Raw genomic sequence first — 15,026 nt, 5'->3', positions numbered from 1 at the left:
GGCAGATGGATCACAAGGTCAGGAGTTCAAGACCAGCCTGGCCAACATGGCGAAAACCCATCTCTACTAAAAATACAAAAATTAGCTGGGCATGGTGACAGGTACCTGTAATCCCAGCTACTTGGGATGCTGAGGCAGGAGAATTGCTTGAACCCAGGAGGCGGAGGTTGCAGTGAGCCAAGATCGTGCCATTGCACTCCAGCCTGAGCGATAAGAACAAGACTCTGTCTTAAAAAATCTATATAGATAGATACTGAAATATTTACAGGTAAAATGATATGTTTGGAATTGGCTTTAAAATCCTGGAATAAAAAAGGGGGGAAGAAGAGATGGCATAAATTTTTTTTTTTTTTTTTGAGACGGAGTTTTGCTCTTGTTGCCTAGGCTGGAGTGCAATGGTGCAATCTTGACTCGCTGCAACCTCCGCCTCCTGGGCTCAAGCCATTCTCTTGCCTCAGCCTTCCCAGTAGCTGGGATTACAGGCATGTGCCACCACGCTCAGCTAATTTTGTATTTTTAGTAGAGATGGGGTTTCACAATGTTGGTCAGGCTGGTCTAGAACTCCTGACCTCAGGCAATCCACCCACCTCAGCCTCCCAAGAAATAAAAATATTTAATAGTAGAATACTGATAAATGTTGGGCCAGGCACAGTGTCTCACACTTGTAATCTCAGCAGTTTGGGAGGCTGAGGCATGTGGATCACTTGAGGCCCAGAGTTGGAGACCAGCCTGGCTAATATGGCAAAACCCCATCTCTACTAAAAATATGAAAAATTAGCTGGGTGTGGTGGTGTGTGTCTGTGGTCCCAGCTACTTGGGAGGCTGAGGCATGAGAATCGCTTGAACCCGGAGGTGGAGGTTGCAGTGGGCCTAGATTGCGCCACTGCTCTCCAGCCTGGGCAACAGAGCAAGATTGTCTCAAAAAGAAAAATAGTATTTATAAATGTTGAAGTTTACTGATGGTACATGTGGGTTCTCTGTATTATTTACTCTTGTTTGTATTTGAAGTTTTTCATGATCTGTTAAAATTTAAAATGAGAACTTGACCGCCAGAGAAAAGTTTTTAATACATAAACTTACTTTTTTCAGCCCAATATCAGTCCATCATCCATCTTTTGTATACCTTGCAAAAATCCATTTCCTACATTACTGTTATGCAAAAGGTTATCTTGAGTAGGGATTTAAGTGAAAAAACATGCAGAGCTTTTCTTCTTCATGTTTGACTATGTGCTAGTAGATAGCCATTAGCTTCTGGTGTTTCTGGATTTGCAAAATGCATATAGATCTCTTAGAAATCACATAAGTATCATGTTGTCAATTGCTGTTAACATTTAAAAATATGAATCAAACACCATCTTCCCCTCATGCAAATTCTCATATACAGCACAACCTTTTTTCTTTGTGAGTGGTATCTGTCTCTTCCTCAATGTGAAGGGTCTTAGGATATGTAACTGCTTTTTTAGGGGTATGAAAATTTTACAGTTCTTATATATACACATATGTTTAATGAGAACAGTGTCTGATATACCAAGGATGTGTACTTGTCTTGTTTATTCATTATTTTCTCCTTTTTCCATTTTTCAGTACATGTACTAGCCTTAGCAAGTTCTGTTCCAAACTCAGGCACCTTGACTTGGCTTCCTGTACATCAATAACAAACATGTCTCTAAAAGCTCTGAGGTAAATTTCTTATAATAAGCATGTCCAGTAATCAGAAAAAAATACATACTTTAAAAAAATAACTGATATAAAGTTGGAATTGAAGGCAACTCTGTTTTATGGATATATTTTGTAGTTCAGAATAGATATTTTGTTTTACCACTTGCCCTGATTACAGTTATGGGACATACTAAAGTGAAATGACTAGAGGTAACTAGGATTTCTGAACAGGGTAGTACAGTTTATACATAAACAATTAGATTTTTATGAAGTCTTATTTTCAGAAAGAAAATAAGGCCGGGCGCAGAGGCTCATGCCTATAATCCCAGCACTTTGGGAGGCCAAGGTGGGCAGATCACGAGGTCAAGAGATTGAAACCATCCTGGCCAACATGGTGAAACCCCGTCTCTACTAAAAATATAAACATTAGCTGGGTGTGGTGGCATGCACCTGTAGTCCCAGCTACTAGGGAGGCAGAGGTTGCAGTAAGCTTAGATCGCGCCATTGCACTCCAGTCTGGTGACAGAGTGAGACTCCATCTCAAAAAAAACAAAAAAAGAAAGGGCACGTGTTATTATAGCTTAGTGCTTAAAACAGGTATCTGGAGCCAGATTATTAACCAGGTACTTTAAGCAAACATAACCTTTCTGAGCTTTTTCTTCTCACCTCATAACATTTTAAGGTTTAACGAAGTATTAGGCAACACCATATAAAGTTTTGCTAGTATTTGACAGTTTTCATGTTATAAGAATGACAGCTGCATGTGGCTCAACCTGATGTATATAAAGTGCTTTAAAAAGGGTCCCTGAGGCCCTGGGCATGGTGGCTCACACCTGTAATCCCAGCTGTTTGGGAGCCCAGGGTAGGAGGATCACTTGAGCTCAGGAGTTCTAGACCAGCCTGTGCAACATAGGGAAACCCTGTCTCTACTAAAAAAATAAGAAAATTCGCCAGGCGTGGTGGCATAGCCCTGTAGTCCCAGCTGCTCAGGGGACTGTGACGGGAGGATCGTTTGAGCCCGGCAGGTTGAGACTGCAGTGAGCTATAATTGTGCCACTGCACTCTAGGCTGGGCAACAGAACGAGACCTCATCTCAAGAAAAAAGAAATACAGATTTAGTTGAGTATAAATAATCTAAAATGTGGCTCCTTTTAGACCTTCTTTGTGAATATTGAACACATGTACCTAAGACGGTTTGCTGTGTAGGCTAATAAACTTGATAAAATAACAACTTTTATCATTTATAAAATATTTTCACATAAATGATCTTATTTATTTAAAAGCTTTGTGAAGTAGAGTGGATGGGCATTTTACAGCTAAGAAAATCTAGAAAGTTGTTGACTGCCAGGTACTGTAATACAACCATGAGATGTAACTGAGTAAGATATTGCTGCCCTTAAGTTGCTCACAGTCAACTGTTACTGTGGAATAAATGCTATGATAGGAATGAGTACGTCAGTTTTGGGAAAACATAGAGGTATGGAGCTAATCTTAGACTAAGAGAGGTTCAGACAGGCTTCCTAAAGTCACCTTCCTGAAGTTAAACTATTAATATTGGAGAATGAACTTGAACTGGGATATCATGGCTTTATCTTCTGGGTCTTTTCGGCAGGCAGGAATATTTCGAACAATTTATGGAGTGTTTTCTGAAGAATATTATAGAAAACTTGGAATTCATCCATAATCCAAATATGAAGCTAAACTGTTAAGAGTAGATGGAATCAACGATGAAACTAGTAGTTTGAAGGCAGAGATTGGACATAAGATATCCTAAATTCAGCTTACAAAAGCAGTACTCTAGAAACATCTCTTTTTTTTTTTTTTTTTTTTTTGAGATGGAGTCTCGCTCTGTTGCCCAGGCTGGAGTGCACTGGCGCGATTTCGGCTCACTGCAAACTCCATGTCCCGGGTTCACGCCATTCTCCTCCTCAGCCTCCCAAGTAGCTGGGACTACAGGCGCCTGCCACCACGCCTGGCTAATTTTTTTTTTTCGTATTTTTAGTAGAGACGGGGTTTCACCATGTTAGCCAGGATGGTCTCGATCTCCTGACCTCGTGATTCGCCCACCTTGGCCTCCCAAAGTGCTGGGATTACAAGTGTGAGCCACTGCGCCTGGCCTAGAAACATCTCAAGGAAATACACAGGGCCTTTGTAATTTTTTAAAATAAAAGTTTAAAAGCCTTCATTACTACTTTGGTACTGTGAGTTGAATATCCCTATTTCAAAAATCCAAAATGCAGCTGGGTGCTACTTGAGGGACTGAGGTGGGAGGATCACTTGAGCCATGGAGGTCACAGATGTAGTGACCCCTGATGGCGCCACTGCACTCCAGCCTGGGTGACAGAGCGAGACCCTGTCTTTAAAAAAAAAAAAAAAGAAAGAAAATCTGAAGTGCTTCAAAATCCCAAACTTTTTGAGTATCGATGTGACCCTCAAAAGAAATGGTCATTGGGGCACTTCAGGTTTTCAGATATGGGATATTCAACTATGTAAGTATAATGCAAATACTGCAAAATTAGACATCTGAAACACTTCTGGTACCAAGCATTTAAGATAAGGGATACTCAACCGGTAATAGCATTGCTCGATGGAGAATCTAGTTTTGAATCTGAGCTCTTTATTAATTACTCTGTAAGCTAGAATAAATCACTTAATTTCCATTTTCTGTCTAGAGAGCTTTGAGATATGTGATAAGTACAAAAGGAATATAAATCTGAAAAACATTATAATGCTTTGTGTTTGTTGGTTAAGCTGGATTTTAGATGATCCTGCTAATGATATAATCCCATGTGAATACCACATTGATAAATCAGCTTTTTTTCTAAATATACCTTAGGTAAATATATTTTTTCTTGTGGGAAAAAAATGGGAATGTTTCCATTCCTTTACTAAACAGCCAGTAAATTGAGACGTTGGTGTTTTTGGAATTGGATTTAGTGATATGTTTCTCTTATTTTGTTTTATCCTTAGTGAGGGATGTCCACTGTTGGAGCAGTTGAACATTTCCTGGTGTGACCAAGTAACCAAGGATGGCATTCAAGCACTAGTGAGGGGCTGTGGGGGTCTCAAGGCCTTATTCTTAAAAGGCTGCACACAGGTAATACTCTATGTAGGGCTCGTGAAATTCAGAAGAATCATGAACGAATCATGAGTTCTTTATAGGCAGCCCCAAAATGTTTGTCTGGAGGGAAAGGTTAGTTGTGTGTATTATTGACCAAAGACAAATGCTTACCAAAGATTAAAGTGTTTTCCTTAGGACAAAAGAATGAGAAGAATTAACATCCAACCAAAAATAGACTTGAGGAGGAGGGAGATAAGGTGGAAAGATAAGATTATATTAAAGATACACCATGGTCAAGAAGAGTTTCGTGCAGTTTAATTTGTGCTGAGAAGAAAACTTGGCATGTTGTCACTGCCTGATACTTTGAACTAGATAGGCAAAGAAGGCAATTTCCACTTGTTTTTTTAACCACCAGTGTTTCTTAAATATGCCAAGTGTACAGCAGCCTGCATTTTATAATATTGATGCTTATTTCCTGCCAGTCACATTACAAATCCAACATATTTTGTCATTAAAAATTTTACTATCTCAGTGTTTTATAGTGAAAAAAAGAATTGATTAGTTAGCCTCCGGAAAGAAATGAGTGGATTTAAATTGTGACTGACAAACTAAGGCTAGGCTCTACTTTATTTTCCTAATTAGGATTCCATTAAAAATGCCCTGATTCTTTTATCATGATGAGAGGGGTTCCATTGTTTGAAAGAGAATTTCAGATGTATGACTGCCTTAAAACAACAACTTGAGCTTCTGGTTATTTATGGAATCCTGAAAAATACTGATTGGAATATATCATTATAATCAGTTACTTACCATCTGTTCTCAGCACTGTAAGCATGACACCTATCTTCCAGTGGGAGATGGACACTGGATTCCTTTCTTGGCTGTTTTTCCTCAAAGTTTGTTTATGAAAAACTTTATAAGGGGTGTGTAGAAGTTTGAAAATTATTTTCGTTTCATGGGCCCTCAGCAAAATGCTGCCAGGTATATTTAATTTATCAGAAGTAAAACCCATAAAAACTAGGCAGTGTTAACTTCATCTTTGTTCTTGATGTAATGATAATGTGAATTTGAAAGTGGTCAAAGCTGATTTTAAATCCTGAGAATCATAGTAATATGAATTATACTGTTATGTGATCATAGCTTATTTTCTGGTTCATTGTTCCTTCAAAACTTGGTTGGCTGTGTTAGAATGTATGAATGAATGTGTACATTCTTAAATCTTTCTCCTTTGAAACAATGTCAGTAATCATTTTTTTCTTACTTTTTAATCTAGCTAGAAGATGAAGCTCTCAAGTACATAGGTGCACATTGCCCTGAACTGGTGACTTTGAACTTGCAGACTTGCTTGGTAAACATCCCTTCTCACAATTCTTCTGTTTTAGTAATTCATTTCATTAAAACTATTTTAAGAGCTTCAGTCATCAAGACCAGTATTGTTTTTCTACCACAACCCTAGTGACAGAGTAAACACACAGATGACTCTTGACATGCTTAACAATACTCATTCCTAGGGGCCTTGACATAGATAAGATAGGAGGTAGCTAGCTTATACAGAATTCCAGATGAGCTAGCTGTAGCTCCACCTCTTTCTTACATACTTAAAAAAAACTGTCTACTTTTAAAATGTAAATGATTCACAAATTTAGTATTTAAAATTGCAGTCAAGCTGGGCACGGTGGCTCATACCTGTAATCCTAGCACTTTGGGAGGGTGAAGCAGGCAGATTGCTTGAGTCCGGGAGTTTGAGACCAGCCTAGGCAACATGGCAAAACCCCGTCTCTACAAAAGGTATAAAAATTAGCTGGGTTTGGTGGTGTGTGCCTGTAGTCCCAGCTCCTTGGGAGGCTGAGGTGGGAAGATAATTGAGCTTGGGAGGTTGAGGTGCAATGAGCTGAAATCATGCCACAGCACTCCAGCTCGGGCAACAGAGTGAGACCTTATCTCAAAAAAATAAATAAGGCCGGGCGCGGTGGCTCAAGCCTGTAATCCCAGCACTTTGGGAGGCCCAGACGGGCGGATCACGCGGTCAGGAGATGGAGACCATCCTGGCTAACCCCGTCTTTACTAAAAAAATACAAAAAAGTAGCTTGGCGGGGTAGTGGGCGCCTGTAGTCCCAGCTACTCGGGAGGCTGAGGCAGGAGAATGGCGTGAACCCGGGAGGCGGAGCTTGCAGTGAGCTGAGATCCGGCCACTGCACTTCAGCCTGGGCGACAGCGAGACTCCGTCTCAAAAAATAAATAAATAAATAAATAAATAAATAAATTAATTAATTAAATAAATAAGAAGATGAACAATATATACTTGTCAAATTATTTTCAAGTAGCATCTACATTTTAGTGTTTCGGCTTGTTCAAACTATCAACTTTTTTGTGTCTACCCCAAAACCCCTGAATTTTACTCAGATAATTTGCTGAAACTATTCAGGCACCTAGAATGTTAACAGTACATCTTTATTTTATTTTATTATTTATTTATTTTTTTTTTTGAGGCAAAGTCTTACTCTGTCACCCAGGCTCGAGTGCAGTGATGAGATCTGCACTCACTGCAGCCAACCTCTACCTCCTAGGCTCAAGCGATTCTCCTGCCTCAGCCTCCTTCATAGCTGGGATTACACGCCACACCCAGCTTTTTTTTTTTTTTTTTTTTTTGAGACAGAGTCTTACTCTGTCACCCAGGCTAGAGTGCAATGGTGACACTGCACTAAGCTCATTGCAACCTCTGCTAGCTCTGCTCGTTGCAACCTCTGCTGCCTGGGTTCAAGCAATTCTCCTACCTTCGCCTCCTGAGTATCTAGGATTACAAGTGTGTGTCACCACGCCCGGCTAATTTTTTTTTTTTTTTTTTTTTTGAGACGGAGTCTCGCACTGTTGCTGGGGCTGGAGTGCAGAGGCGCCATCTTGGCTCACTGCAACTTCCGCCTCCCAGGTTCAAGCGATTCTCCTTGCTCAGCCTCCCAAGTAGCTGGGATTATAAGCGCCCATCACCACGCCCGGCTGATTTTTTTTTGGTTTTTTTGTTTGTTTGTTTTTTGTTTTTGAGATGGAGTCTCACTCTGTCGCCCAGGCTGGAGTGCAGTGGCGCGATCTCGGCTCACTGCAAGCTCTGCCTCCCGGGTTCACGCCATTCTCCTGCCTCAGCCTCCTGAGTAGCTGGGACTACAGGCGCCCGCCACCGCGCCCAGCTAATTTTTTTTTTTTTTTTTTTTTTTTGTATTTTTAGTAGAGACGGGGTTTCACCGTGGTCTCGATCTCCTGACCTTGTGATCCGCCCGCCTCGGCCTCCCAAAGTGCTGGGATTACAGGCGTGAGCCACCGCACCCGGCTTTTTTTGTATTTTTAGTAGAGATGGGGTTTCACTATGTTGGCCAGGCTGGTAATTTTTGTATTTTTAGTAGAGATGGGGTTTTGCCATGTTGACCAGGCTGGTCTTGAACTCCTGACCTCAGGTGATCTGCCTGCTTCAGCCTCCCAGAGTGCTGAGATTACAGGTATAAGCCACGGCCCTGGCCATATTTTTGAGACAGAGTCCTGCTCTGTTACGCAGGCTGGAGATTTTTGCTCACCTTCACCTCCCAGGCTCAAGCGATTGTCCCACCTCAGCCTCCCTAGTAGTTGGAACTACAGACATGCACCGCCACACTCAGCTGATTTTTGTATTTTTTTGTAGAAATGGGGTTTCGCCATGTTAGCCAGGTTGGTCTCGAATTCCTGGGCTCAAGTAATCCACCTGGCTTAGCCTCCCAAAGTGCTGGGAATACAGGCGTGAGCCACATGCCTGGCCAACAGTACACCTTTAGCGTTTTTCTCTTTGCCTTAAAAATTACAAATATATTTGCCTTGGAGTGAGAGTTGCTCATGACAAAGAAAAAAGTGATGAGTTCCTTTTTTTTTTTTTTTTTTTTTTTGGTGAAGTCTCACTCTGTCACTTAGGCTGGGATCATAGCTCACAGCAACCTCCAGCTACAGGGCTCAAGCAATCCTCCCACTTCAGCGTTCTGAATAGCTTGGTTTACAGGTGTGTGCCATCACACCTGGCTAAGTTTTTAATTTTTTGTAGAGATAGGGTCTCCCTATGTTGCCAGGCTGGTCTCAAACGTCTGGGCTCAAGCAGTCCGCCTGCCTCAGCCTCGCAAAGTGCTTTTCCTTACAATTCTGATTACTATAGTTGCTGACTAAGAATTTGCCTAATTTCATTTTATTTATTGATTGATTGATTGATTTAGAGACGGAGTCTCGCTCTGTTGCCCAGGCTGGAGTGGAGTTCACTGCAACCTCCAGGAGGTTCAAGCAATTCTCCTGCCCCACCTTCCCAAGTAGCTGGGATTACAGGGCGTGCCTCCATGCCTGTCTAATTTTAGTTGAGATGGAGTTTTGCCATGTTGGCCAGGCTGCTCTAGAACTCCTGACCTCAAGTGATCTGCTGGCTTTGACCTCCCAAAGTGCTGGGATTACAGGTGTGAGCCACTGCACCCAGCCATGATTTCATATTTAAGACTGGAATGTGGCCAGGCACAGTGGCTCACGCCTGTAATCCCAACACTTTGGGAGGCCGAGACAGTGGCTCGTTTGAGGTCAGGAGATCAAGACCAGTCTGGCCAACATGGTGAAACCCCGTCTCCACTAAAAGTACAAAAATTACCCAGGCGTAGTGGTGTGTGCCCGTAATCCCAGCTACTTGGGAGGCTGAGGCAGGAGAATCGCTTGAACCCAGGAGGTGGAGGTTGCAGTGAGCCAAGATCGCACCATTGTACTCCAGCCTGGGTGACAGAGTCAGACTCCATCTCAAAAAAAAAAAAGGACTGAAATGTTTACTCTTGAGAGATCAGCCACAATTATTGTAAACATGAAATCATCTTACAATGCCAAAGAAAAACTATTCCTGGAGAGCTTCGTGTGTGTGTGTGTGTGTACGCACACATGCGTGCATGCGTGCGCCTGTAATCCTAGCACTCTGGGAGGCTGAGGTGGGTGAATCACCTGAGGTCAGCAGTTCGAGACCGACCTGGCCAACTTGGTAAAACCCCATCTCTACTAAAGATACAAAAATCATCCAAGTATGGTGGTGTGCGCCTGTAATCCCAGCTATTCAGGAGTCTGAGGCAGGAGACTCACTTGAACCTGGGAGGTGGAGGTTGCAGTGAGCCAAGATCACGCCACTGCATTCCAGCCTGGGCAGCAGAGCGAGACTCTGTCTCAAAAAAAAAAAAAAATGCTGGGCGCAGTGGCTCACACCTGTAATCCCAGCACTCTGGGAGGCCAAGGCGGGTGGATCACAAGGTCAGGAGATCGAGACCATCCTGGCTAACATGGTGAAACCCCGTCTCTACTAAAAAATACAAAAAGTTAGCCAGGCGTGGTGGCGGGCGCCTGTAGTCCCAGCTAATCGGGAGGCTGAGGTAGGAGAATGGCATGAACCCGGGAGGCGGAACTTGCAGTGAGCCAAGATCACGCCACTGCACTCCAGCCTGGGCAACAGAGCGAGACTCCGTCTCAAACAAAAACAAAAAACAAGTGTGAGTGTGTGTGTATGTATAAGTACACACATACATGTACACATATATTTATGCACTATATACATATACATTACATACACACACATACAGACATAAATATGTACATAACATTTGCAGGTTTAATTTGGTGTTTCTTCATCCTTCCAGCAGGCAGGAATCACAGTGAACTTAAAGAACCAATTCTGGCCGGGCGCGGTGGCTCAAGCCTGTAATCCCAGCACTTCGGGAGGCCGAGATGGGTGGATCATGAGGTCAGGAGATCGAGACCATCCTAGTTAACACGGTGAAACCCCGTCTCTACTAAAAATACAAAAAAATTAGCTGGGCGTGGTGGCAGGCACCTGTAGTCCCAGCTACTCGGGAGGCTGAGGCAGGAGAATGGCGTGAACCCGGGAGGCAGAGCTTGCAGAGAGCCAAGATCATGCCACTGTACTCCAGCCTGGGTGACAGAGTGAGACTCTGTCTCGGGAAAAAAAAAAAAAAAAAAGAACCAATTCTATCTTATGTGTATTTTATTGTTTTCCTTCACCCAAATCTTAGTACAGGAGTCATTTCTTTCCTACAGGGTGATAAAATGATTCTCAGCATTCATGAGATTTCATGCTCTGCCCAAAACTGTTGAGGTGATTAAAGCACATTTTTGATTCTTTGATTTTCTTGATAGATTTGAAAAACATAGAAGTTTAGTAAATTTTACTTTTTTTTTTTTTTTTTTTGAGACGGAGTTTTGCTCTTGTTGCCCAAGCTGGAGTACAATGACATGATCTTGGCTCACTGCAACCTCTGCCTCCTGGGTTCAAGTGATTCTCCTGCCTCAGCCTCCCTAGTAGCTGGGATTACAGGCACATGCCACCATGTCTGGCTAATTTTTTGTATCTTTAGTAGAAACGGGGTTTCACCATGTTAGGCTGGTCTCAAACTCCTGACCTCAAGTGATCTGCCCACCTCAGCCTCCCGAAGTGCTGAGATTACAGATGCGAGCCACCGTGCCTGGCCTACAATTTTTTAAAGTATTGACAGTATGACTTAACTCATCTTTCTTCCTCAGTACTGTCTTATACAAAGGAAAGGGCAGCACAGCCCTACAGTACTTTTCTAGTATTGTGTGGCACAAATATCTTTGGCCTGCTAAATTTGCATGTTTATTGATTCTTACTTCCCTCTTTATATCTCGGCTATCATAGTCTAAAGACAGTACATCATGTTTGTATGGCACTTTTTAGCTGCCTCCACGTGTGTTAATATCTCATTACTTGATCCTCATTAGTATCTGCCTTAGCATCCAATTTTTTAATCTATATTTGTGTCGGTTGCATGATATTGAAAACATGATTTAAGCAGTGGATATTAAAAGTTGTGGGATTTTGTTTTTTCAGTTGTCCTTGTAATTTATGGACATGACTATTAAACAGAGATGAGAAGAGAGCTATTATTTTTAGGCCTACACACAATTAGTCAATCTGGAGGACAAATTGAAGTGCTGATAGTATCCACCGTATTAAGATGTTTATATGTAACTTTTCTTTTTTTTTTTTTTTTTCTTTCTTTCTTTCCTTTTTTTTTTTAAGGGAGTTGCGGGTGGTCTCATTATGTTGCCCAGACTGGCCTTGAGCTCCTGGGCTAAAGTGGTCATCTCACTTCAACCTCCTGAGTAGCTGGGACTGTAGGCATGTGTGCTTGTATTATTTTTAAAAATATAACATCTTTGATGTGAGGTGGCTTATTGTGCAACAAATTACTCAGTTGGTTAGAAAACAACCAGATATTATTTATGAAATATTTGTACCAGGGTGGCTCATGCCTGTAATCCCAGCACTTTGGGAGGCTGAGGTGGTCGGATCACAAGGTCAGGAGTTCGAGACCAGCCTGGCTAACATGGAGAAACGCTGTCTCTACTAAAAATACAAAAATTAGCCGGGCATGGTAGCACTTGCCTATGCCCAGCTACTCAGGAGGCTGAGGCAGGAGAATCGCTTGAACCCTGGAGATGGAGGTTGCAGTTATCCGAAACTGCGCCACTGTACTCCAGCCTGGTGACAGAGCGAGACTCCCTCTCAAAAAATAAAAGAAGAAATATTTGTACTGGCTTAAAGATAGTCCCTCTAAATCATCATGGAAGAAATAAAATAATTTACAAAAATTTTTAAAGTATATATGTAACATCTTTGAATGTATATTCGTTTTCATTTTAATAAGTAAGATAACTTAGAATAATTTTTATTTTAATTTTTAATTGTTATATATATTTATATATATATATTTTTTAATAGAGGTGGGGCTTCGCCATGTTGCCCAGGCTGTTCTGGAACTTCTGAGCTCAGGTGTAAGCTACCATCCATGTGTGACCAATAACTAACTTTCTTTTTTTTCTTTCTATTTTCTTTTGTTTTGAGAAGGAGTCTTTCTCTGTCGCCCAGGCTAGAGTGCAATGGTGCAATCTTGGCTCACTGCAACCTTAATCTCCCAGGTTAAAGTGATTCTCCTGCCTCAGCCTCCCAGGTAGCTGGGATTACAGGCATCTGCCACTGCACCTGGCTAATTTTTGTGTTTTTAATAGAGACCGGGTTTCACCATCTTGGCCAGGCTGGTCTCCAACTCCTGACCTCGTGATCCACCCACCTCGGCCTCCCAAAGTGCTGGGATTACAGGCTTGAGCCACCATGCCTGGCCCCAATAACTAACTTCCCTCCCTCCCGCCTTCTTGCTTTCTTTCTTCTCTTCCTTCCCTTCCCTTCCTTTCCTTTCTTCTTTCCTTTCTTTCTTCCTTTCTTTCCTTCCTTTCTTCCTTTCCCTTCCCTTCCTTTCCCTTCCCTTCCCTTCTTTCTCTTCCCCTTCCCCTTCCCTTTCCCTTTCCCTTCCTCTTCCCTCTCCCTTCCCCTTCCCCTTTTTTTCCCCTTCCCCTTCCCTTCCCCTTCCCTTTCCATTGCCTCCCAATATGCTTGGATTACATGTGTGACCCACTGCGCCCAGCCTAATAACTTGTAAAAAGTACAAAATTGTGTCTGAGTTAGATACAACTCTTTTATTTCCATAAATTAGGATGTTCTTTATATTATAAAACTAAAATACAGAAGTAAATGGATGCTGTGACTGATACAAGATTGCAACTGTCATCCACAGTTTAATTTTTTTCACTAACTTATCAGTGTCAATTTGAACTTTTAGATATATTTATACTACTAAAATACTTACATCCTTATCTTTTTTCTAGGTTTTAAAATTGTTTAATTGAGGCCAGGCACAGTGGCTCAAGCCTGTAATTCAAGTACTTTGGGAGGCTGAGGTGGGCGGATCACTTGAGGCCAGGAGTTCGAGACCAGCCTGGCCAACATGGCAAAACCCCGTCTCTACTAAAAATACAAAAAAAAATTGCTGGACATGGTGGCGTGCACTTGTAGTCCCAGCTCCTCGGGAGGCTGAGGTATGAGAATCGCTTGAACCTGGGAGGTGGAGGTTGCAGTGAGCCAAGATTGCGCCACTGCACTCCAGCCTGGGTGATAGAGTGAGACTCTATCTCCAAATAATAAATAAATAAATAAATAAAATTATTTAATTGAACCTAAACTATGATGTACCCCATGCTGATCCCAGTTCCATTAGAATTCCATTTTAGCTTTTAACAGAATTATATTATAGCTTCTTCCCTTTGCACCAAAGGTGAGGATAGATCCTCTTGCAGACTAAATCAGGAACTGGAAGGAAGAAACAACGTGTGTTCATTTTCTTTTAGGTCTGCTATCTGATGAATGTGTTGAGCATGTCTTGATTTCCTTTTTGGTGATTATTTTCACAGAGCTGTCATTTTTCTTCTTTTGTTTTGCTAAGATACTAATATCTATGAATTTTTTTGCTCTTGTTTTTTAGCAAATCACAGATGAAGGTCTCATTACTATATGCAGAGGGTGCCATAAGTTACAATCCCTTTGTGCCTCTGGCTGCTCCAACATCACAGATGCCATCCTGAATGCTCTAGGTCAGAACTGCCCACGGCTTAGGTAAACATTTCTTGTTTAGCTCAAAAAAATCTTAGAACAAAAAAGTTTCCTTCACCCATATTTCTTCCTTGGAACTTTGGAATTTTAAGGTAGACATTGCAGACGCTTTGAAATGTTAAGGTAGTTAAGCACCTTTTAGATGCCCACCTACTTGCTTTTTGTACCTCATTTGATTTCATGTAATTGGCGTGAACCAAGGGGTGACAATCCCCAAATTCCACTACTTGCTATCCATACTAGAAAAAAAATCAACATTTTATTACTTGAGATAGGAAAGTATTCTTTCTTATTAATGCTTTTATATAATTCTTTTCTCAAAGTAGTTTTTAAAGGTCCACACTGAGGTAATTTATGTCATAGTAATGATACCAGGTACATAGCAGGGGGTACTATGTTTAAAAATAAAAAACACTGTTACAGGAGTACCTCTTTTGTACTGATGGGCTTTTAAAACAGCCTTATTTCTCTCTGGCTCCTCAGTTTGAAGAATGCTATGTTTTTTACTTTTTGTAGAGACGGGATCAGGCTGTGTTGCTCAGGGTGACCTCAAACTCTTGACTTCCAGGGATTCTCCCGCCTCAGCTTCCCAAAGTGTTGAGATTACAGGCGAGAGCCACTGTGCCCAGCCTATTATTGTCTTTTGAGGCCTGCCTCAATCTCCTGGGTTCAAGTGATCCTGTCACCTCAGCCTCAGGAGTAGCTGGGATTAAAGACATACGCTACCACACCTCGCTACACTTTTTGTTCTCTAAAATAAACTTACGTAGTACTTGTAAATTAGGTGTTGCTTTAGGTGCT

The 15,026-nt window shown here is 41.8% G+C and overlaps 1 protein-coding gene across 6 annotated transcripts in view; it reads left to right on the top strand.

Moving 5' to 3' along the window:
* The window catches only part of FBXL20 (F-box and leucine rich repeat protein 20), a 168,795-nt gene that overhangs the window by 119,780 nt on the left and 33,989 nt on the right, over positions 1–15,026 (top strand). For 4 of the 6 annotated variants that reach the window (XR_013406658.1, XM_077971497.1, XM_015119529.3 and 1 more), the window contains exons 7-10: positions 1,585–1,680; positions 4,630–4,756; positions 5,994–6,068; positions 14,098–14,228. Coding sequence is in view for 5 of the 6 variants with exons in the window: in XM_077971497.1 (XP_077827623.1) it covers positions 1,585–1,680; positions 4,630–4,756; positions 5,994–6,068; positions 14,098–14,228 (429 nt within the window). In the remaining variant the exon portion in view is untranslated. The remainder of the gene's footprint in view (positions 1–1,584; positions 1,681–4,629; positions 4,757–5,993; positions 6,069–14,097; positions 14,229–15,026) is intronic. The other 2 variants (XM_015119532.3, XM_015119533.3) reach the window with 1 other exon arrangement.

Source organism: Macaca mulatta, chromosome 16, assembly GCF_049350105.2.
Source record: "Macaca mulatta isolate MMU2019108-1 chromosome 16, T2T-MMU8v2.0, whole genome shotgun sequence".
NCBI classification, from domain to species: domain Eukaryota; kingdom Metazoa; phylum Chordata; class Mammalia; order Primates; family Cercopithecidae; genus Macaca; species Macaca mulatta.
The sequence above is the reverse complement of the archived record's forward strand: the minus strand, read 5'-3'. Positions and strand labels throughout refer to the sequence as shown.